General features: G+C 35.2%; 1 protein-coding gene across 1 annotated transcript; it reads right to left on the bottom strand.

The window, feature by feature from the left end:
- Window positions 1-20,653: 20,653 nt before the first annotated feature.
- LOC149774263 (uncharacterized) lies at window positions 20,654-27,711 on the bottom strand. Its single transcript, XM_089945561.1, is given in 6 exon segments — window positions 20,654-22,707; window positions 25,063-25,135; window positions 26,452-26,527; window positions 26,530-26,700; window positions 27,055-27,204; window positions 27,658-27,711. Coding segments are annotated over 5 exon segments (456 nt in total). The 3' UTR covers window positions 20,654-22,707; window positions 25,063-25,130.
- Window positions 27,712-27,921: the final 210 nt, after the last annotated feature.

Here is a 27,921-nt window from a genome sequence, read left to right as displayed (position 1 = left end):
GTGCTTGATTGTTTGTATGTGTTTCCAACAGGATGTGACCCGTACATGGATTTTCTAACTTATCTGTACCTGAATTCATGGATGTTTCGTATATACGTACAGTACTTAACGCGTTATGGACAGTATTACACAAATGTAACACAATTTTAAGTTGTGATATTTACGTCTATTTGAAACCAGTTTTTTCTTAATTTAATCCAAATTTCCATTGTTTGCTTTCTCATAGTGTAAAGTCTACATCACTGATGACAGGTTCCCCTTTACAAATTTCACTTCCATGAAAAATAGATTTTTAGCACCCAACCCATCCAACCACTTTTCCCAACTCGACATCCACATATGTAGACAATATTACATGTACATCGGGCCCGAAGATGTCGAGATAAACATATACTTCTGTACTCCATTTCTGTTTACGTTATATCATCATATATTTGTTTTCGTACAATTTTCAGTTTTCTTTTTACTTTATTTTCAGCATTCCAGTTATATGTGCTAACACATTATTCATTGCTTCTATCTTTCATTCTATCAGTTTTGGTGCCGATCTAAGAATAATCCTTTTGATTTGCGTTTTATACACTTATTTTCTAATTCTTCCATTATCTAGCTTTATTTTAATCTGAGCCACTTAGGTAATTTTCATCATCAAACTCTATTTCTCTTTCTCTATTTTTTTAGCTTCCCTTTTTCCATCAAAGTTTTTTTTTATCTAGAAACAAATTTAATTGTCCCATTTATGTGTCCCCCCTCCAACTGTAAACTTTCAAACTGATGAAAGAATAAAGGATTTGCACTAATTCTTTGGTTAAAAACGAAGCCAAGATCATTGTGTTGAATTTACCTTCTGCCAGATAACGTTTACAATGGTACCTGGATAAAAGTTCAAACAATGGCGAGATATGTGATCATTGTTTACATTCAGGTTATATTATATGTGGGATTAGATTTTGAAATGAGCTTGTAAGCCATTTCATATTTTCTTACTTTATAAAAATTAGTTTTCAGTTCAAGGATTGAGCTGGTAGATTTGCACCAGACATTCCATTCCTCTTGAATATTGTTTTCCAGTTACCATGGACCATTTACTAGTTTATCTAATGTATTGACATTGTTCATGTCAACTAATAGGAACAACCTATGCATCTTAATTCCAGCCTTTTTTAATAATAATTGAATCTGGGATGTTGAACCAGTACTCAGGCTGTTAATGACCATCAAATTATTACAGCTTCTTTTAATGGTGATTCCATAGGTCATGCCATGAATTGTGTAGGTCACAAACGTTCTGCATCACATATGTTTAGACATATATCAGTAGTACTTATCTAGTAATTTAAAATGGTGTTTTGAGTTTCTTTCATTGTTTTGTGTTTCCAAATCAGCGAAACCATTATTAAGCGGGGTACGTCAAGTTTAAAGAGCTGATACAAATTAAGATTATTAACTTTTTAATTTCGTATCTGTGATCATGAAAGATATTATAGTTTATATATTATTTTGTAAGACCTGTCAGGTCCCTATCTGTATTTTGACAGATTTTGAGTTGACGAACCACTGTCCACTTCATCTTCCACACAATTCACTTCAGGCTCGTTTTTTCCTGAGGGAGAAATACATGTCAAATCTCCATTAAGTAAAGTTACCACCAGTTCTTACATTTTCTCATAGCTTGCTTCCATGCATTTCGGTGCATGTTACAAATCTTCTGAAACTGTTTTGACTTGCTCGCATCACTTCACAGTAGTAGCTGTAACAGGGTTCGGCGGCCTTCATCCACTGATTACACGACCAGATTATGTCAATGTTCTTAAACGTACAGGATGTGAATATCATTTATGTTACTTTCAACTGAGGATTTCTTTCTACTGACAATTGCCATTGAAAACACCAGCATACCACAGGCCACCTAAAGGTATGTTGGACAGACCCTGCCCAATTCGCAGCACAACAGATCTTCAGATGCCTTCTCGCATTGAATTTCATATGTATCCAAAGTCAGCTCTCTGATGTCTTCAAAACAATATTACCATTTTTTAGCGTGCACAATGCTTTTAAGGAAATTCCTTTTATGTTGTACAAGTTAAAGGGATTCAATCTTAAACTGAACAAGAAGTCTGCAGATACAAACTTGTGACTGATTCCGTCTCTCAGCAGCTTCGGTTAAGTAGACACACTCGTTGATAATTTTGGCTTGATGACATATAAATAGCTGTGTCAAGATAAAATACCAATATGATTTAATTTCTTTTTGTATTATACTACAACTACAATGTTATATCAGGCCTCTAGGAAAAAAATGTTCATTATCTTCCTGTAGGGCTTCCATTTTACCAAGTATTGCAGATATGATTTGACTGAGGGTTCAATGTAAACCATTCTCGTATGGCATATGACCTCTGTAGCAGTGACACTGCCGTGACTGCCCATCAACATTTTGCACTGTGCCTTAAGAGTCCATGATAAACAGTCTTTTGTCTTTGTAAACTGCGTTGCAACATTCGTCACAGCAGGCAACATTTGGAATGGAAACGGACAAGGTTCCAAATAAGAGTAGACAACTCATTAATTTCTTTTTTAATTAAATAAACAGTATTTTATCATATACTCTATTAAATAGCATTCCCTCATTATCACACCCTAGCCACTGAGGAGTTAGCAACGTATCTTTGGGATATTATCGACCGGTGGAATTCTCTAATGATCTCTCTTACACTTGGAAATGCCAGATTAGATGCCGAGAAAAAGAGAACATCACCCTTGGTTTTCTGTACCGCAATCCTGCTAGTCATCAACAAGACAGTCAAACTTTCAGCGTGCTTCTCATTAGTGTGCCCTAACATTATTTACTACATAGCAAGAACACGATAAGAAGACAGAGATGGTTCAAATGGAGGCTGCCATATACATCACCAACATAAATGGAATACTAATGCATATAGTAACACTGGCAGTGTCAGGATGAGTGCTGAATCATCTCTAGTGGGAGTCGAGTCCACGCGAACCAAAGGCAAGATGACCATGGCATTCAGGATTGCCTAACAAGTATTAGGCATATCTGCTGACAAATATCTGACCCAAGAATCTAGTCAAACGAGGGCCAATCACATTAACAACTTATCTGCAGCTTCTTACAAATTCAAATCTTCTTCCATGTACTAAACCGGAACTGAACAACTTGCCGGCCACCCCGAAGCTTTAGACTTGGTATCATGCAAGTAGGAATTATCCACTATCACAAGTCAACTTGGTCATCAATTACAAGACCTAGTGATTTCCAGAGCTACCCCGGTTGGGGTACACTTAACTATTTGCCAGTAGCTGGATTGTTCTGAGTATGAAGGATGAAAATGTAGAATGGCAAACTTTCCCTTTGTTCTATCTTGTTTTAACTCTCCTACCAGTGCTGTCATTACCATATTAAAATTATCATGTTATCTTCGTCAAACATTGTCCGTTAGTTAACAGTCAAGTTTGATTGTTTCAATGTACGTTGTAGATACTTATGTAGGTGTCCCCTGTATCTCTGTCATTCATCAAAGGAACATTTATGTCCTGCAGTATCAAGCAGACAGGTCCCCATGGCATGAAAATAATGTTCTAATCATGTAGGTAAACACTTTATTGGTGGATATTCTACACCAACTGCAAAGACTCGCCAATCACTTTAGTCTCCTACTATGAATTTCTCTTTAGCAAGCTGCTTCTTGGTTTGGATTTATCTGATATTTCCCATTTGTGTTTAGAACAGTTTTCGTTATATACATGCTGTATATTCGTCAGTCATGTCAGAGAAAAACTGATAGTCTAAACCACCCAATCACCCAAAACAAGCAAAAAGGAAAACAAAATAGCGAAGAAAATATTGTTGGTTGAAGTGAAAGTCAGCTAGGTCTCTAACAGGAAGACTTACATTTGATTCCTCAGAATCACACTTCATTCTCTAGGTCTTACCAACTGCAGTGAGATATGTATGTTTGAAAGATATCATAATACGAAAGAATTCCCTCCTTTGAAGAGTTTAAGCATAATTTACAACATCACTTGTGTAATGAGTCTATGCTCTTAAAATAAGTAACAGAAAAGAGTAATGACACCAAGTTTTGTAAAATTTAACAAATAAATTATTTTTCTAGACTAAAAAGTGTAAAAAAAAGAAGAATTTAATGTATTGTGAACTAATTCCAAATTGTAATCCAATAATTAAATCATGAATCCTATCAATAAAAGTGTAATAAGTTAATCACAATTAGAATCCCGATGAAAATCCAAAATGGAATTTGATTACATATGCAATAGTCAGCGTTGTATTGATGTGTCAACAGTCTCTTGTTGAATCAAAGAAAATGTTATTTGAGTTCTTGAATTCTGTATAAATTTTAGTAAATGTCTTTGTCCAAGAATTAATTAAGAGCATTAGTATTTCCAAGGAAAACAATCACTTGAAATTCAATAATTTGAAGCAAATAAAAATTCAGCCCCAAATCTGGACAGAACATTAACAAAATTGACCTCTCAAGTGTTAAGGCACAAAGATACAATTCTTAACATAACATCAGTTATAAAACTGAACAGAATGCAAAACAGATTCCCAGATGGGGGTCAAGATTTCATACTTCTGGAAAAAAAGAAATGTGTTTACGAATTAACAGTCTTCACGTCACATAGTCCAGGTAAGAGCTTGACTCAACTTAATGAGAAAGAATTAAAAATGTTGTTTACCAAAACTGTCACTGATTTTAAGATCAGCAACCAGATACAATGTTTCTATGATTAGGTATTTACATCAATGAAATAAATTAAAAAATTCAATCAAGTCAAACAGAACTGAATTTAATTCTGAAAAAAAATCAAGTCCAGTAAACAATATTACATTACAATAACATGTAATTGAATAAAAAAAATACTTTAAAATGAAAAAACAATTAATTTAAATATACATAAAAACTTGGTTTCTGCAAGAGGCTGCACCACTGACATTATATCCAGCCAATGCCATCTTAAAACTTCACCCATTTCCCATAATAAATGTTGCTTAAAGAAATCATGCTCTTGTGTAAATAACTCCCTTGAAAATGTAAAGCAAAAAATGTCAGTTCCTCTGAGCTACACTATGCAACAAGTTTGGCACCAACACCAGCATCTCCATTATTTCATGGTACTGCTATAGGTCTTCCTCTCCATGGCAGTCAGCAAAAGTTTTTTTTTTTGAGGGATGACATTGATGGTGAGAATTTCAGCAGGATGGCTGATGTAGTTTGTGATGAAATGTTATATATATTTACTTTTCTAAATGGGAGACATCAGCTGTGACGTTTTGGTCAGTGTACACTATCCAGGTGTAGTAACATGTCATGTCTGCGCTATATCTTGGATCTTTTTTCTCATACAGATTCAGATGTGCTTCCTTGTTTGTTGTAATTGTTAATATGCAAGACATCAAAAGCTGGATGTATAGCTGTCAAAAAGGATTTGCTGAACTGGCATGCACACACATCACACATCCGGACAAAGGGGTGAGGAGCACTTAAGATGAGGGGAGGGGTCTTTATAGATCTACATTTAAACCTGGAAAGCACCACTTGAGTTGCTGTCCTTTATATGCAACACTATCTATATTATTATAGCTATAATAGTCAAAGCATAAGATGGCTAAGACCTATATATAGTTTAATTTAACTGGGGGATGACCAAAAATATGTACTATTCAAATACAAATGATAAACAAGCAATTAGATGGATAATGATAAAAAAAAACAATTTTAATCATGTTAGCAACCAACTTACATGGGTCATATTTAATCTATTTCATATATTTTGATATAAATAGTTTCAATCGATCATCTTAATTCTAAGACATGAGAAGCAAAACCAGAAAATGAAAGAGTGTAATAGCCTAGAATCGCCAAAGAAATGGAATCTTATTTATATGCAAAGAAAAATAAAATAAAAGCTCGCAGCTATCCTCCAATTAGTGATATTAATTGCAACAGTACCATGATACATTTACAACACTGAAATGCCTTTCAACATACTAGGAACACAAGTATATATAGATAGCACATGGCATTATGACTTTCCTTTCCTTTGGGTAATGGCAAACCCATCTCCAAAATTAGATTCTCCATTTAAACACACACACACATACACATGCAAATATATATATATATATATATATATATATATATATATATATATATATATATATATATATATATATAGAGTCCTTGTTTGATCTACATCGTATTGTCTATAAACAAGTTACTAAACAATTCGCTATGATATTCAATTTTTAGACGAAAACCACATGTCGATATGACCATCCATAGAATAGAATTTGTGACAAGATTTTCAAAATAATTGTCATTCAGATATCATAATTAGTTTTCTGTTGAAAATCCCAGGTTCATAAAAATTCAGGAGAATTAGTGACAAGATTCTCTGTAACCTCATTGTAATAGTCATACTGTAATAGTCATATTTGTGGTCAGATAAACAACATTTTGCTTTAGCAGCAAAGAGATTCCACAAGCCTTCTAGAGAATTCTCAATATTGATATTACTTTCCATCAAGTAAGAGTGGTGGCAAAATTTTTTAAATGGCTGTATAACACTTATATTGGGTATCAGATCAATACAACTGTTAGTGCAGGCCACCTAGATACGACAAGTCTACAGGTGAAAACTGAAATCTGATTTCTATTTCGGGGTAATGATAACAAGATTATCAAGAAGGATGCAGTAGCTGTATGTAATAAGAAAATGGGGTACAATTTTTATTCAAGACCAACAAGACATATTTAAAATCTTCCATTAATAATCACATGCTAATTTGACCATATTGGTTGATGCATCTGTACCATTTTCATTTGGGACCAACTAGGTATAAAAAGTGTACAAAGAAACCCCATGCTGATATCAGCATTCATTGCAGATGAATGGTGCTAACAAGATATTCAAGATGACAGCTATGGTGGACCTATTGGATATTTGAGCAGAATTATTTTCATTAAGGACAAACTGCATAAAAAAAATTCAGTTCGGAAAGAGAAACGATAAGATTTTTCAATATGGCTGCTATGATGGCCACAGAGGACATGAGATTCGAACCATTTTCATTTAGGATTATACATACATCAAGTTTTTTAATAAAAAACCCATACTGATATCACCATTCATTCAAGAAGAACTGCAATAACATTTTCATGATGGCTACTGTGGTGGCTAAATCGGATGTCTGAGCAGCGCCATTTTCATTTAAGAATAACTTGATCTTGGGATGAATGCATGTATTAAGTTTCCTGACATTGTCTGAATTAGTTGAGGTGGAATAGTGATAACAAACTTGTGTTAGCATATGGATGGATCCCATATGACAGACAAAAATAGACAAAGATGTCATAAAAAGGATAACAGAAAACAGGCTATCCCAAAAGTAATTATGGTCCTAGACCGAAAGAATTAATAAGACAAACAAATTATTAAAAAACAATAAAACAAAGATTTCATATTAAGTGATTTTAAACTTATTCGTCTTTTCTTTCAAGCAACTTCGCATGTTTAGATCTTATCCATGTAACGCGGTCCTACAAAGGCCGAGTGTGTGTGATTTGGACTTTTTAATGTAGCTTTAACAATTTTTCAGTCATATCGCTATGATATATCTGCTGTGTGACAGTTTATAGTGATGTATAGCAGTGGGGCATCATGTAACATCATGTACCACCCAGTTACATTATGCTGACACTAGGACAACAAGTCCTAATACTAATGTCACATTGCTGAGTGCCAAGCGAGGCAGCTGCTAGTATTATTTTTGTAACATTTTGGTATGACTCGATCGGGGTTCGAACCCACAATCTCTGCATCTGAGGTGGACACTGCAACAACTAAGGCTACATAAGCAGTTTAGTTACTCTGAGATTTTGAATTCACGATTTTCTTGAAAATTTAATTTTCAGTTCTTGAAATATTGCAAGTGTTGCTATTACTAGTGCAACGATACATTACATTGAGATCTTGAAAAATAGCGTGTGAAGTGATGCATGAGCCAATCTGATTGGTAAGTGCAGGAATTTTCATTTGCAATTACAATATTTAACTGGAGCTGGTTGGGGGTGTTTGAGAAAGTTTGACGAATGCATGTCTGACATAACACATTTTTGGTTGGTACCGGATTTGTCGATGCCCTTGAGGGAGGTAAGATTTTTTAGCTAGTGATGTGTTTTGCCAATGTGTCTGGAATAGAGTTTTCTGTTAAAGGTAGTTCCACTCAGCATGACAAATTTTATCCTATCTGAAGCTTCGTAAATTTTCAGGTCAGTGTCACTAAATTTAAATAAAAGTAACTAATTATGTTCACCCGAAGTAATTAGGTACTTTTGTTCGCATTTAATGATGCTGAACTGAAATGATACATATAGGGTAAATGCACCATGCTGTGTATAGCTCATCCTTGTGTGCTATTGTGTGTCTGCCTCTCTCAAAATGTTTTGCATGGCGTGTTATCAAACTTGGAGACATTAAGTTGCTTCAGGATTGAATTTATTGTTGTTATATATCTCTTATTGTTGTTGTTGTTGTTGTTGTTGTATGGTTTAATACAGCAGAAGACAACAGGGGCTTCTTCTTTTTTAAACATATTCCTAGTGCATGGACACCATGACTTAGACGACCAAACTGAGATAACCAGACTGAGATAAGAAAAATAAGGTTAGAAAGAATGATTTCTGTCACCTGGGTGAGAAATTTTGGAAGCAGTTTAAACAGACATTCATTGAATTGAAAATAAAAGCGCAGGGTAAAGTTTTTAAAAAAAACAAGCATACTTCACCTCTGTTTATAAAAACATTATACTCATTCTGAAGATTTGTTTTCTTAAGAAACTTTCTTCAGCAATGTTGCATAACGGATAACCTCATGGATAACCTCAAACTCCCTACATCATGGGTTAAAGGGCTTGACAAAAAGTAGGAGATCCCTTCAAGAAGCAATAATGGGTTTCATTAAAATGTTATTTAACTGACTTTATGATTTAAATGAATTTTAAAACTCTAACGTTTTAATTTACTATACTTATTAATTAACATTCATATAGGTATATTTTTATCTACTTAGCATTCCATTCTGAACTTCAAACCATGAATGAGAGCATACAATTTTTGACTATATATATATATATATATATATATAATAAGGTGTGAAGAGGTCATTATCCAGAAGCATCAGATATAAATTCACAGTTTGTGTTGTAATGTGGAGACGAAACAGAAACGATACTTACTGGGAAGTTTAAAATTGTACTTGCATGGATAATATAACATTTTAAACTATTCTCAGGACAAGGTTGAAATTATTCCTTAGTCAGAAAAGACGTAACCCGTATGCAATGTTTGGGAATTTTCCAGACTGCCCACACTTTCCATTGTTCCATAGACTCAATTTACTGTTTGCTGGATGAAGACTGAAAACAATTCTAATATACTGCACAGGCTTAGTTATTATTATCAGTTTGGTTCAGAAAGGTTATTTAGTACCAGTTTACATACACCACTAACCCAGTACAATTTCATATAAAGGCATTGATTTTTGCATGACGGAATAGTTACTGCAGACTTGATGGAGGTCCAAAACAACATTTCCAGATAGATAGTCTCTTTACTTTGCATCAACTTAAAGTACAATTACCCTGACAAAATACCAAGTACTAGGTCTGCTTTCACACAGTGTAATCGATGAGTTGCTTCTCTGAGAGTAGATAATTTAAAATTGAATATAGGACCCATCTGCCATATCTGGTTCCCAGACGCAGGACTGAGACGCCTACACTGGCTTTGCTGCCAGTTTCTGCGACTTGGTACTGGGTTGATCCCCTTATTCCATCTCAACTAACAGTTCCTGCATCTAGGCAGCCAAAACAGCAGGTTTAACTTTTTTGTACCTCGTCCAAATATTATAGATCATTAGGGCAGAGCTAATCAATGAAAAACACTCAAAGCATTACACTAGTATGAGTAGTCGACAACAGATTGTGCAATATCTTTCAAGCCATAGTAAGGGCGGATCCTGCAGCCACAACAGTACCCGCCCTGATAGCCATGGTAGCCACTTTAAGTACTGTCAACGCTGTAGACACGGCTGCAGTAAGTCTGGCAAATGAAGCGTTTAAGACCCTCATTGCCGCCGACAGCAAAAATCCAGGAAGGGTTACTTGAATACCTCAACATTTTGGAATGCCTCTGGCATTAGATATGCAAGCAGAAGCACAAACTGCAGTTAATGTGGTAGCCCGCAAAAAACATTGCCGCTCCTGATTAACCTACTGTGTTGGCTTCACATGTCGAGCCCGATGCCATCGGCGATTAGTACGATGGTCATGATGTCATCTTTCAAAACGTGGACATGGACACGGGACTACGAATTTCACCCTTTTCATGCTTCAAAATTGCATAGGATGTCATAACATGCGCTCAGCATGGAGCCCCTATGCACTATGACTGTAGCATCCGCAACCTACAGTACCATTCATAAGAAATCAGATATTCCAATCAAAAATGTTGTGTAGAGCTTCAGATGCGAGATTTAGATCTAGTTTAAGCACACGGAAAGGACTGCTCCAGTGACCTAGATGTTAGAGCATCCACCTCCGGTACGGTAGGTTGCGGGTTCGAACCGAGTCATACCAAAATGGTACTAACAGCTGCCTCACTTGGCGCTCAGCATTACGAGGTTAGAGTTAGGACTGGTCGGACTGGTGTCAGGATAAAGTGACTGGGTGGGACATTATGTTGTACATCTGCAGCATCATACCCCAGTGCTAGACATCACTATAAACTGCCACACTGCAGACATCGTTGCTATATGACTGCTACGTTAAAATTCAAAATCACACATACACACGCCCCTTCAAGGAGGTTTTCAACAGACTCACAAACTCAAAAGGAATGGATTTCACCGCCTCTGACACTGTCACAATTCTCACTGTGTTCCTTCCTGCCCACAGTGCACTATCACTGGGTCTAAATAACCTTGTCCTGCAAGATAGCATGTTATGTTAATCAAGACCAACTTATTTTGGTTCTGGTTGTCTGGTATTTTCATGCACTTCAGCTGAAATGTATGAAATTTAAAGTGTGCATGCTCTAAACACATTGGTAACCAAAATTACTGTTCCCATGTTCTCGAAAAATCAGCCTAAATTTGTCTAAAGAACATGATCTTTAGCAATCACCAAAACAATACCAGCTTTTGAAATTGCACAGAAATGTATTACAAACTATATAAAAAGTAAAAAAGTTATCGGATCATTTTTACAATTTAACTCTGAAGTACAGATAGTGAGAATGACCAAGTGAAGCTAACAGTTTGCTTATAGATGCAAAGTAAGGCCAAGCTGTATCTTCCATAACCAAATTACAACCATCAATCATGCATCAGTAATAAAGCTGTTTTTTTTACCAATACCTAGGATATACAAGGTCTTTATAAACAGCCAGTATAACCAATAAGTAAAACCTTGGAAATAATTTTTCTTTAACAACCTAGCATTATGGAAATACAAAGGTGTAGATTGCCACTAAACTAGATACATTGGGAATAAAAGAAAACGAACCAAAGCAATACAAAAAGAAAACAATATAATCAAAACCATGTATGAGTTGTGGGAAACTCAGGTTGAGGAGTAGATCATAAGGGTTTAGTAAGGTCTAAATTTGACTATGGCTTGATTGTTTGCAAACCAGCTTGTAAATCTTTCTTGCATATGCTTGATGCGATACACAACTAGTAAGTTAAAACATGCATGGATTCATAACTTCCCCATGAGAAATTTCTCATGTTGAAGTTAATGGACCATTGCTTTCCCTCCGATGAGCAGAAATGGGACTTTAATATAATACCAAACAATCTTCTAATCCATCTAATACCACATGGGATAAAGACTTTAGGAAAACATCATAGACGTTGCCATTAGAAAATAATTTCTTACCACAGATAAAATATCACAAGAATCAGGATACTGAGGATTTAAATATGCACCAGAACATTCTGATTCAAAGTGAATTTCACATATGGAATCACATATGACAATGGTACATTGTTTTGTATTTTTTTAATCGTATGCCACTGAAATTTTATACAATTCATAAGACAAGTACTGGCAGGATTAAATATAAAATTGTGAGGGAAAAAATAGCAGAATTTTAAGACAAATTTGGTAAAAAATCCTACATCTTTTACACTGGTTTTTGTTTAACATTTTTGTCCATTTATCCATCAATTTTTGGCTTGTTTATTGTCCAATGTACAACTCAAACTCACTGATGATAAGTCACCCCATATAGATGGATTTGATATCCATACACAAAAGAAATTCAAAGAGAAATTAGAAAAAGGGCTGGTGTACTTATAGTCGAAACACATTTTATGAAAGTACATATGATACATGGCTGAAACCTAGCTCATACACAAACATTTCACATAAGGCACCGAGGTGATCCTCATTACTTCCGTGATTTCACATATAATAACATGTAATTAGATTCCAATATTCATCCATACTGATACATGGATTTGATTACTTTAAAGAGCTTATGATGCAGTCTAGTTTTATTCCAGGTATAAGAAAGGAAATAATGTGCACAACCACTTTCGAAAACTCATAGTTAGCTTTGAAAACAAAATTTGATACGTTAAAACTTTTGTTTGTTTAAAAGCTCATCCACCTTGGGGCTACTTTTAGCTCGTCTTTGATGAAATTATCAAGTTCTTGACATAAATGTTGCTGCATCTTGCATATAGGTTAGTAATTCCACAGCATTATCAACACCCACTTCCAATCAAGATGTATACTGGTCATTCAAGAATGGATGCCAAAAGACTATATTGATATTTGTGTCAAGGTACTTGAGTCGGTAAAGGTTTGCAAAAAGGTTTGTAATCTATGGGAGACAACTCAAAAGATAAAGATGATAGGAAAAGTGATCAAAAATTCAAATTGTGTTAATCATACTGGAAGAAGCTATCATAAAGTCAACAATACTTTTACAACCTCTGTTAACACAATATTTTCGGGTTACAGTTTCATCCCATTAAATTCTGCCATTTAGTATAAATGATTACATGTTAAATATTTAGTTATTCATTTGCAAGTAAGAGCAAGTGAATATCGTTCACATGTATTATTGAATCTTCTAAATGTTCTACTTTTCAAATCACCAGCAATACAAATATATGCTTCATTTAATTTACTTCACACATCAATGAGGTCATGCTCAAACAGTGATAAACCCCCACTTTTAGATTCTTATCTGTAAGTGACTCATACTTCCAGAGAGATTTACATAACCAAAATGAATATTGTTATCCGTGGTCAAAAACTTCTATAAAAATGCAAAATTGATCATTTGCATCTATATATCTTGATTTTATATTGTTATTATTTAATAATTACATTTTTCAGTTATACAAATGCCCTCTTCCACAAACTTTCTGAGACAAGGTCCCGAGTGTGAAGTGGTCTAAAGCACTCACCATTACAGATCACTGCCATCTTACCTCTGTGTGGGTTCGAGTCTCGGGTTAGGCCAATGTGGGTATGTGAGAAAGTTTGCCAGTAGCTTCTCATGGGTTGGTGGTTCTCTCTGGGGTTTTCCAGGGTTCTGCCTCCGTGAGGTATACTTTCCGCCATATATAGCCTATCTTGTGCTGAAAAGTGGCTTTCAACCCTTCTACAACAACAGAGTTTCTGCCTTTATTATGTTTAGTTTTACCAATAGATATATCACAAAATAAATCAATAAATACAAGGTAGGCATCAGCCCATGTTTTTGACAAAACACTCATGGTGGATTCTTTCAAAAGAATGTATCATAAGTTATATTGCATTGATTTTTAAACCAATTCACATTCCATTCAAGTAACTTTATCAGAAAGAAATCATTGCAATTATGTCAACAAAGTTTTCTAGGTCATGGCCCACATCCACTTTGGTTTTCAAATGTGTGTAATACTACCTCTCCTGGATGATCAGTGGTTCCAGGAAATTCAGCACCACAACTGCTTCCATTAAGGAGCAGAAAAGGGGCGACCGACTCAAAAAAGTGGCATCGACCTTGAGGCCCCACCCAATCAAGTCCCCATTTTGTAATAAAGGCCTTTAAAAAATAGGGTGTAATTTGGTGGTAAAAAAACATGTTACATTATTAGCCATACTTAAATTTTGTGTGTGATTTGTAAAATTAAATCTTTGTTGTAATAATAATAATGAGCGATTCTGCACTAACCATGGAATCTCAAACAGATAAGCTAGCCCAACAACGACTAGAGGCAATTAAGAATTATATGCTCCTCAGCGATTCTGTCTAATAGCAGCTACAAAACCATCAGGAAGCCAAAGTGGAATTTTTAGAGGGTACATAAGAATTATTTAAACCAATCGCAAAAGCCACTGAAGATCTTCATTCATCACTGGAACAAACGGCTAAAGCAACTGGAGAAATACCGAAAGAACTAAAGAAACCAAAAAGATTCTACAAGAACTTACAGCTGAAATAGTTGTTGCTCAACCACAATTTCAGCAAAAAATACAGCAAGCAGTCGAGGGAATCGATTAAGCCCATGCTGAGATCAGTGATGTAAGGGAACTGGTTGCACCAGAACCAGAACCTGTCAAAAAAGCATCTGCCCAATTTACCAAAAAGATTTTTTAAAACTTCCCGATAACCCTTTAGATATTTCTGCAGCCAGATATACAGCTCGTAATACTTTGTTTGAATAAAAGACCACTGATGTTCAAAAAGAGACTGGTTTTGTGTTTCGAAAATACCATGGTATAAGTCAAATCAGTGATAAATATAAGGATGAATTTTAAAAATTTGAGAAACAAATCAAAGAAGCTAAAAAAGCCCCATTGTCTGGAGACATGTTATCGTCCAAAAAATCACCTTCCAAACCACATCATATTGATGATGAGGAGGCAGCCGGAAGTGGCATTGCCACTCACGATGTTCAAACATATCAAGGTCATCAAAACACAAACCTCACTGGTGATTTAAGATAAACTTTGTCCCAATAACGTCCTTGTTGATGTTGATCGACTAGAAATTCTGGTTGGTGGAAGACGAGCCGGCAATAATTCCCACAAAATCATCAGTGAAGCAGTCGCTATTTGTCATCATTTATTTACAGGTGGTGTAATGGACAGCGGCATCTATGAGACACTAAACAATGAAATCACTGACGATTAATACAATCACTGATCAATTATATCGGCAATAACTAAATAACATGATTATACACAATGCCCGATGTGGACCTGAAAACATCAGGGTATTCAAGTCATGAATACTGGTTAATAAAGTGATCTACGGATATGCACTCTGCAATGTTATTCAAGGTTTATTAAGAAGGCTAGCACCAAAAGCTATTTTGATTACAAAACAATTAGGCAAGCAAGCCATCCAAGTTGTTCATGATAAGGGTATAGACTGTGTTGGTAATGCTGCTGGTAAAGCATTTTCAGCGATCAAGGATGAAAATGACAGTAAAATTGCACAGCAGCAAAGTGATGCCAGCAAGTGTCAGTAAAATAATAAATCAAGCCTCAACTGAGCAGCTGATAGAGTTATCTGGACTGCCGTCACTACCAAAACAGCAAACTGCTGAGAAAGAAAAAAAAATATTGCCACAAGTCTGATAGCAGGAAGCTCGGACGTCGTTTTAAACAAATATAATAATATGTTAAAGCGTGAATCGAATCCGCATTTGACATCAGCGCACCAGTAATCAATGATGAATCTTTGAGAGATCATCATCATTATTCTATGATGTGTGTGTACCTGAATCAAGTGGACGATTCGAGCTAAAAGTACAAGGTATATGTAGATAGTTTTTGCCCACCTAGGCATTCATTGAGATTGAAGGGAAACTTTTGAAAGCTGATTTTAAAGCATACAGAGTTGGAGATCATGTTGGTTTAGTTAACAATAATGTTATGGCGTTCTTTAACAGTGCAACATACAACACTTGTGGAAAGAATACTGAATCATGTCTTGAAAATGTTGACTTTGCCAGGACGATATTTGGTCTGGTAATATATTCCAATGATTAGTCACGGTCTGCCGGTCTGTCAATGATGTTCGTGAAGAATACCACTATCAATGAATGAAAATTATTTCAACCACGGATTTGTGGCACATCGATCAGTGTTATGAGGTGAATAAGAAATTTCATGTGTAATTCCACTATTACACATATTTTGATTTTTCAGAAATGATATAATAGTTATCTTTGGTGCTAAACGCATGGTTGTGCTTGTCAGAAAGCCACCAACAACAAGTTTATGCGCCACAACAATTATTCAATGCATTTCAGGAACAAACATAGAAGATTCACAAAAGCTAACCCCAATTTTGTTTGATGCACTTATGGTTACTGACGTTTTGAGAACAATCATGTTGTACGTGTGTATCATCGGTTGATGACATTCATGGGGTATGATCAAAATGTTGATTTTGGTTTGCAGTTATCTCAGCGAGAATTTACGTCAGTGTGTCTGATCTATTACTTCTCGCTCGAACACCTGCATTTGTTCAGGCAATCAGTCGTTGGCATACACATTCAAGCTCGTGTAATACCACCAACTGTTATTCCTAATTATAGAGCAATCGCTATTAAAATGTCAGACAAAACATTGAGCAAACGCCTTCACTGTATTGCTATCGGTGCTGTCAAAGAAGATATATATATATATAAAGAGATGGCATAATATTTGTACTTCTGTAATATAACAAAATTTGTGACTGTTATAATTCTGTAATATAAAACTTTGTGACTTTATAATCATGTTACCGTAACAGAGAGATTTTTAATTTTATAAGTTTAAGTGCACCTGTGAGGTCATGTGATCAGCTATAAATAAGTGAACCTATGAAGTCTAAGCACGTACATCCATTTTTCACATACAGACAGACAACATTTATAACTCCTCACACAAAGAGAATTTCACACTGAGAAAATTTCTCACAGTAAACATTTGTAAGTCCTCACAGTTAGAGAATTATTTAAGACAGACAGAAGAAGTTATAACCTCACAAATAAGGAATTTCTCACTGACTGAATTTATAACTCTATTAGTACTTTCGCAAGCAGACAATATGTGTTTATAAATGTAACGGGCTGTTTAATGTGTGCTTGTTATAAGTCTGCCAAGCCCAGTAATGTTCCTTTTGATCAATCTTAAACAGGCACTATGTGGCATGATAATATACATGTCTGGTAGGTCATTCGCACTGCGATTATGTTGACAACTTAACAAGAAACATCCCACAGAAAGTGGTTATTTATTTATTTTATTTTTTTTACAAAAAAACGCTACAAGGGGTCAACCAAATATTTTATCTAGACCAATTCAACATCGTTTTGCCTGATCATGCAAGCTGATTGTAATAAATCCAAGTGGGTATTTTGAGCGTGCAAAAAATGATTTTACATTTGTTTATGTCCATGTCTCCAGGGCACCAAGTCTGATGAATGTTTTGCAATGTATGTGTGTCAACACTGCTAAAAATAACCCTAAAGATAATTACAGCCATCTCTGATCACCTAGGGGAATTCAGTGTACCGCTGTGTAAAGTAAATGACATCTGTGTTTTATGTCTGCCCATGAAAATATTCTGGCAGGATTTGTTTGCTTGTCAAGCATAACATCATCGTAAACCACAAGATTATTGTCACCACCACCCTCAAAATCTTTGACGGATGGCGCATCACTGATGTTTGTGATAAATTCATTAACGTCTGTTATCGCACAAGGCTTTATTGAATTCCATAAGAATATAATAGCATGGTTGGTCATCCACAGATGGTGCCAACTAAATGGAGTTTGTCCCATTGGAGCTACCTCATTATCATGTTGAGCAACAATGGAGTTTTACCAGACCAAGACGGACCAATTGCAATGGCACAGATAAAATTTGATTACACCGGGTCATGCGTGACCGACGAAAAGTCAATCACGTTCATATTGTACAAATACAGTATGATCATGAGTTTATATTGTATTCTATGCAAGACAGTCATGGATACAACTGGGTTAAAATCAACGGCAACGAAAAATAACAGGTGAGCACTTACATGTCTTTAAAATGTGGCATGAAAAAATATAAGCCTGATGTGGTGACATGGTGACTGTTGGTGATATTGCTGAGACACTCAGGAAATTACCAGTAATGCCATGGGTGAAGTACCATGGGGAAAAACATCTTCCGGGATAAAACTATTGTGGTCCTGGAACCCGACTTGCTATTAGACGTGACGAAACAATCAACCAAAACCAGGCGCATTTCCATTAAATGCAATTGATCAAGTGTATAAAAATAAAGATCTGCAACAAAGACATATCGCAGATGACAAGTTGACTCAAACGATGAAGTCTATAAAAATAAAATATACGAGAATCACTTGCGAACTGGTTGGTAAGATCAGCTATGAGTGGTAAGTTGGCCATGGGTGCAGGCAATTCACTCTCAAAAAATTAATAATAATGGAGTTGATTTATTATAGTGCATGAGGATACTGGAGGGGTACAGCAGCGATCAGCAAACTCGCCGATGCAGCAAGTGTCACACGTGCTTTTGCAGCAGACTGGTTGTCATGACAGGCAGAATGGCAGATGTATCTGCCACGTCTCAAAATGATTCAGCATAGACGGTTTGATGTCAGCATACCCAATGAAGTTTGTCAGGCAGATGTCGTTTTTACCACATGATGTTATTGGCACATCACGCAAATGGAACACATACAAATACGCATTGACGGTCATCAACGTTGCCAAAAGACACAAAGAAGCTGAACGGCAATAAATTAAAACATCAACTAAAGTCGCAGCCTTATTTGGATGAATCTATTCACGCGGTAGCCTGAGGTGGCCACAGTTGTTACAGGTTGATTCTGGCAAAGAAATTATCAGTGTAGTAACATCATCAATTCAACAACATAACGTTAAAATCAGAAGTGGACACATCTCGAAACATGGTAATAAGGCAATCGTTGAACTACATAGATTGGTTTAGAATGTGTGTCCACTGTGACATTACTGTTATGTCATCGCGATTATTTAACAGGGTCAAGTCTGTCACAGATAATCCATGTTGGACCATCTTGGCTATCATTTTTGACAAACTTTATTCTGAACAAATATCGTTTTTGTACTGTCAGATTATTAATAATCGTAGCAGCTCATTTGTCTGTCATGGCAGAATAAACGAAAATGCTGTCGTGATCTATCCGAAATGTTGAAAAACATCAGCCGCATCATCTTGATCAAACTCACTTTTTGTGATTCTGATGTAATATTTATCAATGGCAGCCACTGGAAAATACTTTGATATTCATTCAATTTCAGTAAAGTGCATTGCAGAAGGTGTATATGACTCAGCTCATTCAAAGCAGTTATAAAAATTAAAAACAACTTTTCTATACTGATCAACATCTTTGTTACATGACCTATATAGAAGGCTTTAATTGGTGTTTGGTTACAAAATTCAACATTTCTAAGGCCCCAATTGCAAAATGGAGGCCTTGTTGGCTGGCTGTAATCATATATTTTTTGTTGTGCACTATCTTCAATTAGTTTTAAGGAAAGGTTACAAAATGGGGCCTTGACTGGGGGCATAAAGTGAGCGCCACACTTTTGGAGGGATTTTGGCGGCTTCCCAGAAAAGGGTCGGCACCCCTCCAACCAGGCTTACATACAAGGCTCAGATTGGCATTTTGATTAAAAAAATAAATAATTTAAAAAAATAAATAATTTCTTAGGCTGTGATTATAGAATGGCACCTTAATTGATGGTGGATATTGGGTCCATGAGTCCCATGGCCAGCAACACCCTCTTGCTATACCATGCATCTACACTTGAAATAATAATAAAGCAATATTGTACCACCATGGATTGTTGAATTGGCTGCAGGTCTTTATGCCAAAGAAACAAATGATCTGAGTTATCAGAATTGAGACATTTAAAAAAGAAATTCATTATTTACCCATGTATTGTTTGCATTTTTGAGGCTATCTTTATTACTAGTTGTGGGATGCAACACTGACAACAATACCATCATGCATGATTCAAAGGTAAAGTCATGGGATAGATAACACTTTGATTTTCTAAAACAAAATTCCAAAAGCCAAATTATGATATTACTAAATATATCAGATTCTCTCAAATGATCGATTCAGAGAGAGAGAGAGAGAGCATGCTACTGAACATCGAAATCACAATACATGGGTTTCAATTGACATGCTACTGATTCAGGTACTTTAAAGTTTTAAGTTATGTTGCTTTCCTTCTCAATCCCCACTACAATAATATGTCTTGTCTGCTGGAAGTATTCCGTGTCACTATAGATGTCGAAATCCAAAATACAATTTTGCTTTTTTGTTCCAAACAGTTTTCTATAATAACTGATTGTAAATTCAAACCCAATTTTTGAGACAACTGCCAGTGTATGGGTAGGGTTAGTTTGTCAAGGCTATTTTGTATATATGTACTTAGATAATACATACAGACCACAACATTTACAGCATACAGCATTCGATAGAAGGACCCAATCACCTAATTGTATCAGGGTATAGAAAGGAACAGTTTGATTTTCCAAGAAGCAGCTGACATTTTATTACTTTTTGTATGCATTATTGTTCATTCAAATGGAAGTTAACTGATTGCTTTGATAACAAATTGTATGCACATTTCAAGAAAACAAATATTTCTAATTACTTGGAAAGATTGAATTATTTGTCCTGTTTTTTTGCTGATTCATAGGTCTGAGATATGTGCAATTAAACACAATGTCACTGATAATGGAAAGCCATTACCTTCCAAATTTTACAGCAGTTTCAGACACGTACCAGTGCATGGAAAGGACTCTGTGATTCATTAACAAACAGTAAATAGTTGATAAAAAGATGCTGACTCTTAGCCACATGGAAGCTTTTAAAATAGATCTGACTGAAAGGAAAAACATTTAAAAATGCATGCTTCTTGAGCATTGGAAGCGTTGACAAATTGATATTTTGCAAAAACAAAAATAAAATACCTCTGAGTTGCTTAGTCACTCATGTTACTAAAACAAAAATATTCTCTTTAAAACAATGAGAGAAATGTAAATTATATCTACTCCAGAACAGGCAGTTACCAGCACAATGAATAGCACATAAGCAGATTGGAGATGGTATTTTACAAATTTCACATAAATGATGATGCAAAGAATCATTGTAATAATCTCAATTGCTTAGAGAGGAGATCAATCTGATTAAAATCAGATGTTGTATATGAAGATCTGACTGCGACCTCTTAAGGGTTCTAGTAACCTATGTTATTACCATAATCACTAAGTTTATCGGCCAATCAGATGAAGTCTTATATCTTCAAGTTTAGAGACTGAGCAGTGTATATGAAGAACTTGAATGTGTATCGAATGATTTGATTCACTTTCAGATTTTTGAAAACTGTATTTCTATTGGGTAACTCAAAAGGTCACCAGAACATGACTCCTAAGTAGTCATCATCAGATCTTCATGTACGACAGCAGTGATCTGATTTTATCAGATTGGAGAGGAGATAAAAATATGTTTCTAGTTTAATATAAAACCAACAATCGACGGATAACATGCATTTATTTACACAATTAAATTGGATAAAGGTAATGATCATACCAACGTGTATTACAAAAAAAACACACCAGAGAATAAAATTGGATCAGTTGATTTAAAAAAATAAAAAATCCAAATAGATATGCTGAAATGCTACATAATGAGTTAGATTTACAGATGCATTCAATGATCAAAACATGAGTTTGTGTGTGTGCTGTGGATTGCTAACATAGCTTGAATAATTTTTCAATCATATCGCTGTGATGTCTGTAGTGTGGCAGTTTATAGTGATGTCTAGCACTGGGGCATCATGCTGCATACATGTAGCATGATGCCCCACCCAGTCACATTACCCTGACACCAGGTCGACTAGTCCTAACACTAACCTCTTAATGCGGAGTGTCTAATAACATAGATGTACCATTTTAAAAAGTCTTTTGTATGACTAGGCTGGGGTTCAAACCTGCAACCTCCAACATGTAAGGCGTATGCTCTAACCACTAAGCCATCGAAGCGGTATTTGTTCAACTGTAAAGCTGTCAGCTTAAATATATTTCACCAAACTGCATGCATTATCTCAAGTGGATCCTTCTGGTCCAGCAATCACTTTTGAGCGAAGATGAAAATGTCTTTCTGTATGTGTGTGTGGATATAAAAGTCAATTCCAAAGTGGGTATATGCTGGAACAATGAATTTAAACATCTACCTATAAATTCCTGATGTCCATATAAATTCTAATTAATCATGCCATCACTTCTTATAAACATCACCAATTATCCTAATGAATGTTGATGGTAACATTTGTATATCCAAAAAACTGTAATTATATCATTCTTGTCATGGAAATGTTGAACAATGGCTGTTATTGTAAATACCGACAGTTGAGTCATCTTGATTCACATCTTTGGCTGTAAAATTGCACAATGCAGTAGAATCAAATGGGTCCTCTTTACAATGTCAATCTCAATAACATCTTACGTGTTGATTCTCATAAACTGCTATTTCACTTTTCCAATGATAGTCACAGTTGTTGGCAGCACGCTTTAAATGGAATTTGTTCAACTGAAACAAATACAATAATTCCTGTTTCATCCTATCTGCATGTGAATTATGGCATATGTTATAAACAGACAGTTTCATTCCATTTTTACACTTAAATATAAGTCTAATTAAACTATACTGAGATACCATCCCATTTAAAAATAAACAATATTTTTGGAAGACATACTGTATGTCATGCTACTCCAGATGACAGTAATTTAATGCATTATCTGGCATGCATCCTTCCTGTGACAGTCACATAATACAAATATGGATTTGCCATATTGTTACATTCTGACAAACATGTTAATATCATGTTGTTGTTGTTGTTGTTGTGGGGTTTAATGCCATTTTTCAGCACACGATAGGCTATGCATGGCGGCCAATATTAATGGCGGAGGAAGAACCCGGCAAAACCCCGGGAAGAACCACCGACCCATGAGAAGCTACTGGCATGCTTTCTCACATATCCACATTTGCCGAATCCTGGACTCGAACCCACGCAGACAAAGGTGAGATGGCAGTGATCCATAATGGAGAGCGCTTTAGACCACTTGGCCACTCGGGGCCCCTAATATCATGTTACTTTACCCAGCAGCTAAATCACATTTTACCCTTTTAAAGCCATGTACATTTACATTCAATACAAAAAATGTCCAAATCATTCTCATTTACAAGCAAAAGAAGGCCATACAGGTCCAATACATTGCAAGATTTATGATCATGAATGTGCATGACCATTTTTTTATGAGATAATGTAGCTGTACGTCCTTCCCTCTTACCTTTCATCTTCCCCTTGCTTGTCTTCTTGTTGAAAAGATTAAAATAATTTTTGTATCTTTGGATATATTGCAATTTATAACATAATCTTATTATCGTTTTGACTAAATTATGCTTTCTGTCTAATGTGAATGCCTTATATCGATTATGAAACTGGCATTGTTCGACAACCAAATCTCAATAGTGCAGGTTGCAAATATAATTATCATTCTTATACACATTAAGCTGCCATTGCCATCTGATACATGTACAAAATGCAAGAATGACCTGGTTATAATTATGGTTGTTTACAGTGCACACAGAGTGTGACTGGTTGATCGCATTTTTTTGGCCGAGGTTTATTACTCCCCAAGTTTTTTTTTCTTCATGTCGATAGATCTGCAATTCTAAGAGTTATCTCCCCTTAACTTGCATATGAAATCAAATAAATCCAACATGGAAACTCAACTGAATGCAAAACCTGAATAAAGCTACTTTAATACACAAAAACTGCCCATCTTTACTGTCATTTTGCTTATAACCTTTAATGTTTTAATAAACAGCATCAATTGTCATGATCTACTTTTAAAATATATTAATGCTAGTTAAAGGTATATATTGCCCACGTTGGCCCTTTTGGGTCTAATTGCCTTAGTTATCACTCACTTTCTTGAAATAAGTATTATGGTTAGATCACTGCTAAACTGTATGCACATTAGATGTTACATGGTCTGTATCATATATGTGCTATCTGTCCTTGAAACACATGGAAGTAATTACAATAAAAACATACAGCTGAAGTTCTCTCTCTCTCTCTCTCTCTCTCTTTTGGTATTTCTTTATCTCTAGCACATATAAGGAATAATGCATACTGCAGGAGTCCCTTGAATGGAATGAATCTTTACTGGGCTAAAATAATTTCCAGGATCTTCCAGATAAAATTATTTATTCCTTTTAAATTTTCTGCAACCATCTCTGATAATCTTTGGCAAAATTACAACAAAAAAACCCCCCAAAAAACCCAATAATGTATAATTACTTACTGTGGTGCATATAGTGGATATTGCATTAGCAGCATTACTATACAAGACCATTAATAATTCATAATAACAAGTCTCTGAATTAAACTCCTATATGAATATCATTTATTAATTACAAGAAGTAGGTATAGCAATATTTTAAAGCTGCCAGCCACAGTGGCCATATAGGACATGACACCATCACCAATATAATTTATATCAAAGTACAAATCATAAGAAATATTTTACTGGAAATCCTATGTTAATTTGAAGATTCATTCAGTAGGTGTGGGAGAAACAAGACTTTTAATATGGTCACTGTGTTAGCCATATTGGATGTCCTTGTGTCGCCATTTTAATTTAGGATTTATAAGAGCATATATTTAATGTGTGTAAAGTTTCATGCCGATCTTCAAATTAATGTATAAGGAAACTACGGTTAACCCATGGATGGACAAACAATCATTCCAAAAGGTTAAATAGCATATGACCAGAAGAGATATAGAAACCTTTCCACATACACTGCTAAAATACCATAACAATGCATAAGCAAAGAAAAATAATATAGGGGAAAAATGTCCACACAATTACTACATACGTCAGGCAGGTAAAGACCAACATGTCCTGCATTTTCACCATCAGATACGTCTGTGACATGACATTTCTTCAAACTGTAAAAGTGATAAAACCTTACAAGATATGTATGCCAAATATTTCCAATATTTTAAACTAACTGAAATGTCACACTAAGCCTAGCTGCCAAAAGTCATCTGAGCTTAGTAAAACCAAAAGATAATGTCACTCTTTAAGGAAATGTTACCTAAATGTTTCATATTTTTATTAACATTTTCAAATTCTGAGAAAATCCAATTTAATAAAACATTTGTAAAAGTAATGAACATACTGAACTTACACATTTCCAAGCAAAGATTATGCCACAGAGGGCAAAAGCTTTGTAATATCGATGCACACGTGTGCACACGGTTACAAATTGGAAAATGTAATACTGCCTGGACCTCCTACAAATGTTTCCTCATTTTCAATGTGTACTGATCACACTGATGTGTTTGGATAACTGAATTTATACACACTAACTGCTAATGCAATCATAAATGAAACATGGCTAACAAGAATCCCTACAATTAAAAAATGAGGTCCAAAAATTTTAAGCATATTGTCCTTGTTCCTATTTTAATCTCAAAGGTTAAGCAACTTCAAAATCTACTTGCTTATAGCATATTACATATAAAAAAGACCACTACCCTGAAGAAAAAATCAGAAATGTGTGTGACTATTTTTCCATGTACTTGTTGGAAATGTTTGGAAAATACAAGAAAAACCTGATTTTTAGAAAAGAACTACTAAAGATGTCAATGTGTAACCGGGTTCTCGGGTAGCTACACAATCATAATTACCTGGGTAATGGCAAGCTTTCTCACATTCCCACATTGCAGGAAAACATGTAACTTTCCAATTGACATTTTAGCCTAGTATTCTCATCCGATATTTTTTTCCAAAATAAATACATTGCTTTATGACCTCACACTCCATCAAGATCATTTATCTGTTGCTAGATACATGTTTAATATATACCAAAATGATTTTAATTGGGTGTCTGTAACAAAAGACTCAAAAACTCCCTGACTTTGTATAATTTATGTGCCTAATTTATGTCAACAGCAAATATAAACTGTCCATTGAATAGAGTCTAAAGATTTGAAAACTGAAAGAGATACCACACGCTGTATGGAGTAATTAAAAATCATGCAGTCTGTGCAGCCCTGTGGCAACTGATACAGACCATCAAGAATTAGCCAAACTGGATAATTAATCCTAACAATGAACATCAGCCAGCCTGACAGATAAAGGTAGAAATAAATGTGCGAATGCATGTGGACAAAGAAATGATAATGATATGATATGTCAATACTCATAACTGGTATCACTGCACCAATTTACAATTCAATATCAATAAACTTCAAACAACCTTTTAGTAAATCATCTTGCAGACTATCAACTTCCTGGGATATGGTTTCACCATCATACTGAATCTCAAAACATGCAATGGGGGAGAGCCATCGTGTCATATCATGACATCCAAAACTGTGTTTTTGTACCATTCAGTTCTTTGGCACACAACATCAACACACCATTCATGAAGAATGCGTCTGCCAACAAATTTTATATGTAGATGTCTGCCTGAGGATCTAATTGAGTATGGGGCCAAATGTGTTGCCTGTAAAAATAAAACATAAATGTACAGTTAGGATTAGCTAGGACCTTAATGCTATGCACACTATATATACTGACATTAAAACACATGGAACATATTACATGGACATACATACATGTAGTCCTGTTTTTAAGCCATTTAAAAGTAGTTATTAGTAAGCTGCCTTAAAGACTTGATTTTATTGATTAGGCCTAATACATGATCAATTTTTCATGGAACATTATAAGTACATACAAAAATGAAAGATGTTATTGTTGTAGGGTTTAATGACATTTTTCAGAACAAGATAGGCTATACATGGCGGCCAGTATAAATGGTGGAGGAAGAACCCAGGTACACCCGGGAAAAAATGCTGACCCATGAGAAGCTACTGGCAAGTTTTCTCAGATACCCACATTGGCTGAACCTGAGATTCAAATCCACGCAGACAGAGGTGAGATGGCAATGATCCGCAACAGTGAGCACATTAGACCACTCAGCCACCCGGGCCCTAAGACATGAAAGAAACTAATTAGTCTAAAATATTCACTGGATAATATACAGACAATACCATGCAGGACAAATGATATTAAACTTTACAACCTGACTGCAACCTGGAATAGAAAAAAAACAGAAAATTAAAAAGTTCATCTATGTGTTTGAAAGTGCATATGTACCATATCTGATTGTCACTCAATGCTCTATCAAGACAAGGCAATAAGGCCAATTGGATATACAATACATGGCAGACTAAAAGACCAAGTAAAATAATGAGTGAAAGAAAACTTACTGTACACGTGTCACCACTTGGTCCTACTTGTGGTGATCCTGTTAAAGTTAATCCATTTATTTTCAAAATCCTCAGCTGCTAGTTCCCTACCACTTGTCACCTTCCTGTCTGGATCTGTCTTGTGGGATAAACTACAAATTTATGGAATATACACTATGTAATGAAGCGTGATCCAGTATTGATACACATACAGTCAACTGAAGACATACATCGATACTGACAAAATTTTTTTTATTGTCAAACATTATTATTTCATAGCATAATACCTATAGAATGTGGATATTCACACGATTTTCAACTTTTAATCTTAACTAACTGCTATAGTTACAAAGCCATTGAATAATGGCTACCTGGGATTAGTGGAGCTTACAGGTGCATAAAACAAACCAGCTTAAAGACATCAATTTATATCAACCATTTGATAATCATGTGATAAGTCGTTTGCACCAATAAGT

This window comes from Sinohyriopsis cumingii, unplaced genomic scaffold (assembly GCF_028554795.1).
Source record: "Sinohyriopsis cumingii isolate HCF-2022 unplaced genomic scaffold, ASM2855479v2 utg000360l, whole genome shotgun sequence".
Taxonomy (NCBI): domain Eukaryota; kingdom Metazoa; phylum Mollusca; class Bivalvia; order Unionida; family Unionidae; genus Sinohyriopsis; species Sinohyriopsis cumingii.
The sequence above is the reverse complement of the archived record's forward strand: the minus strand, read 5'-3'. Positions and strand labels throughout refer to the sequence as shown.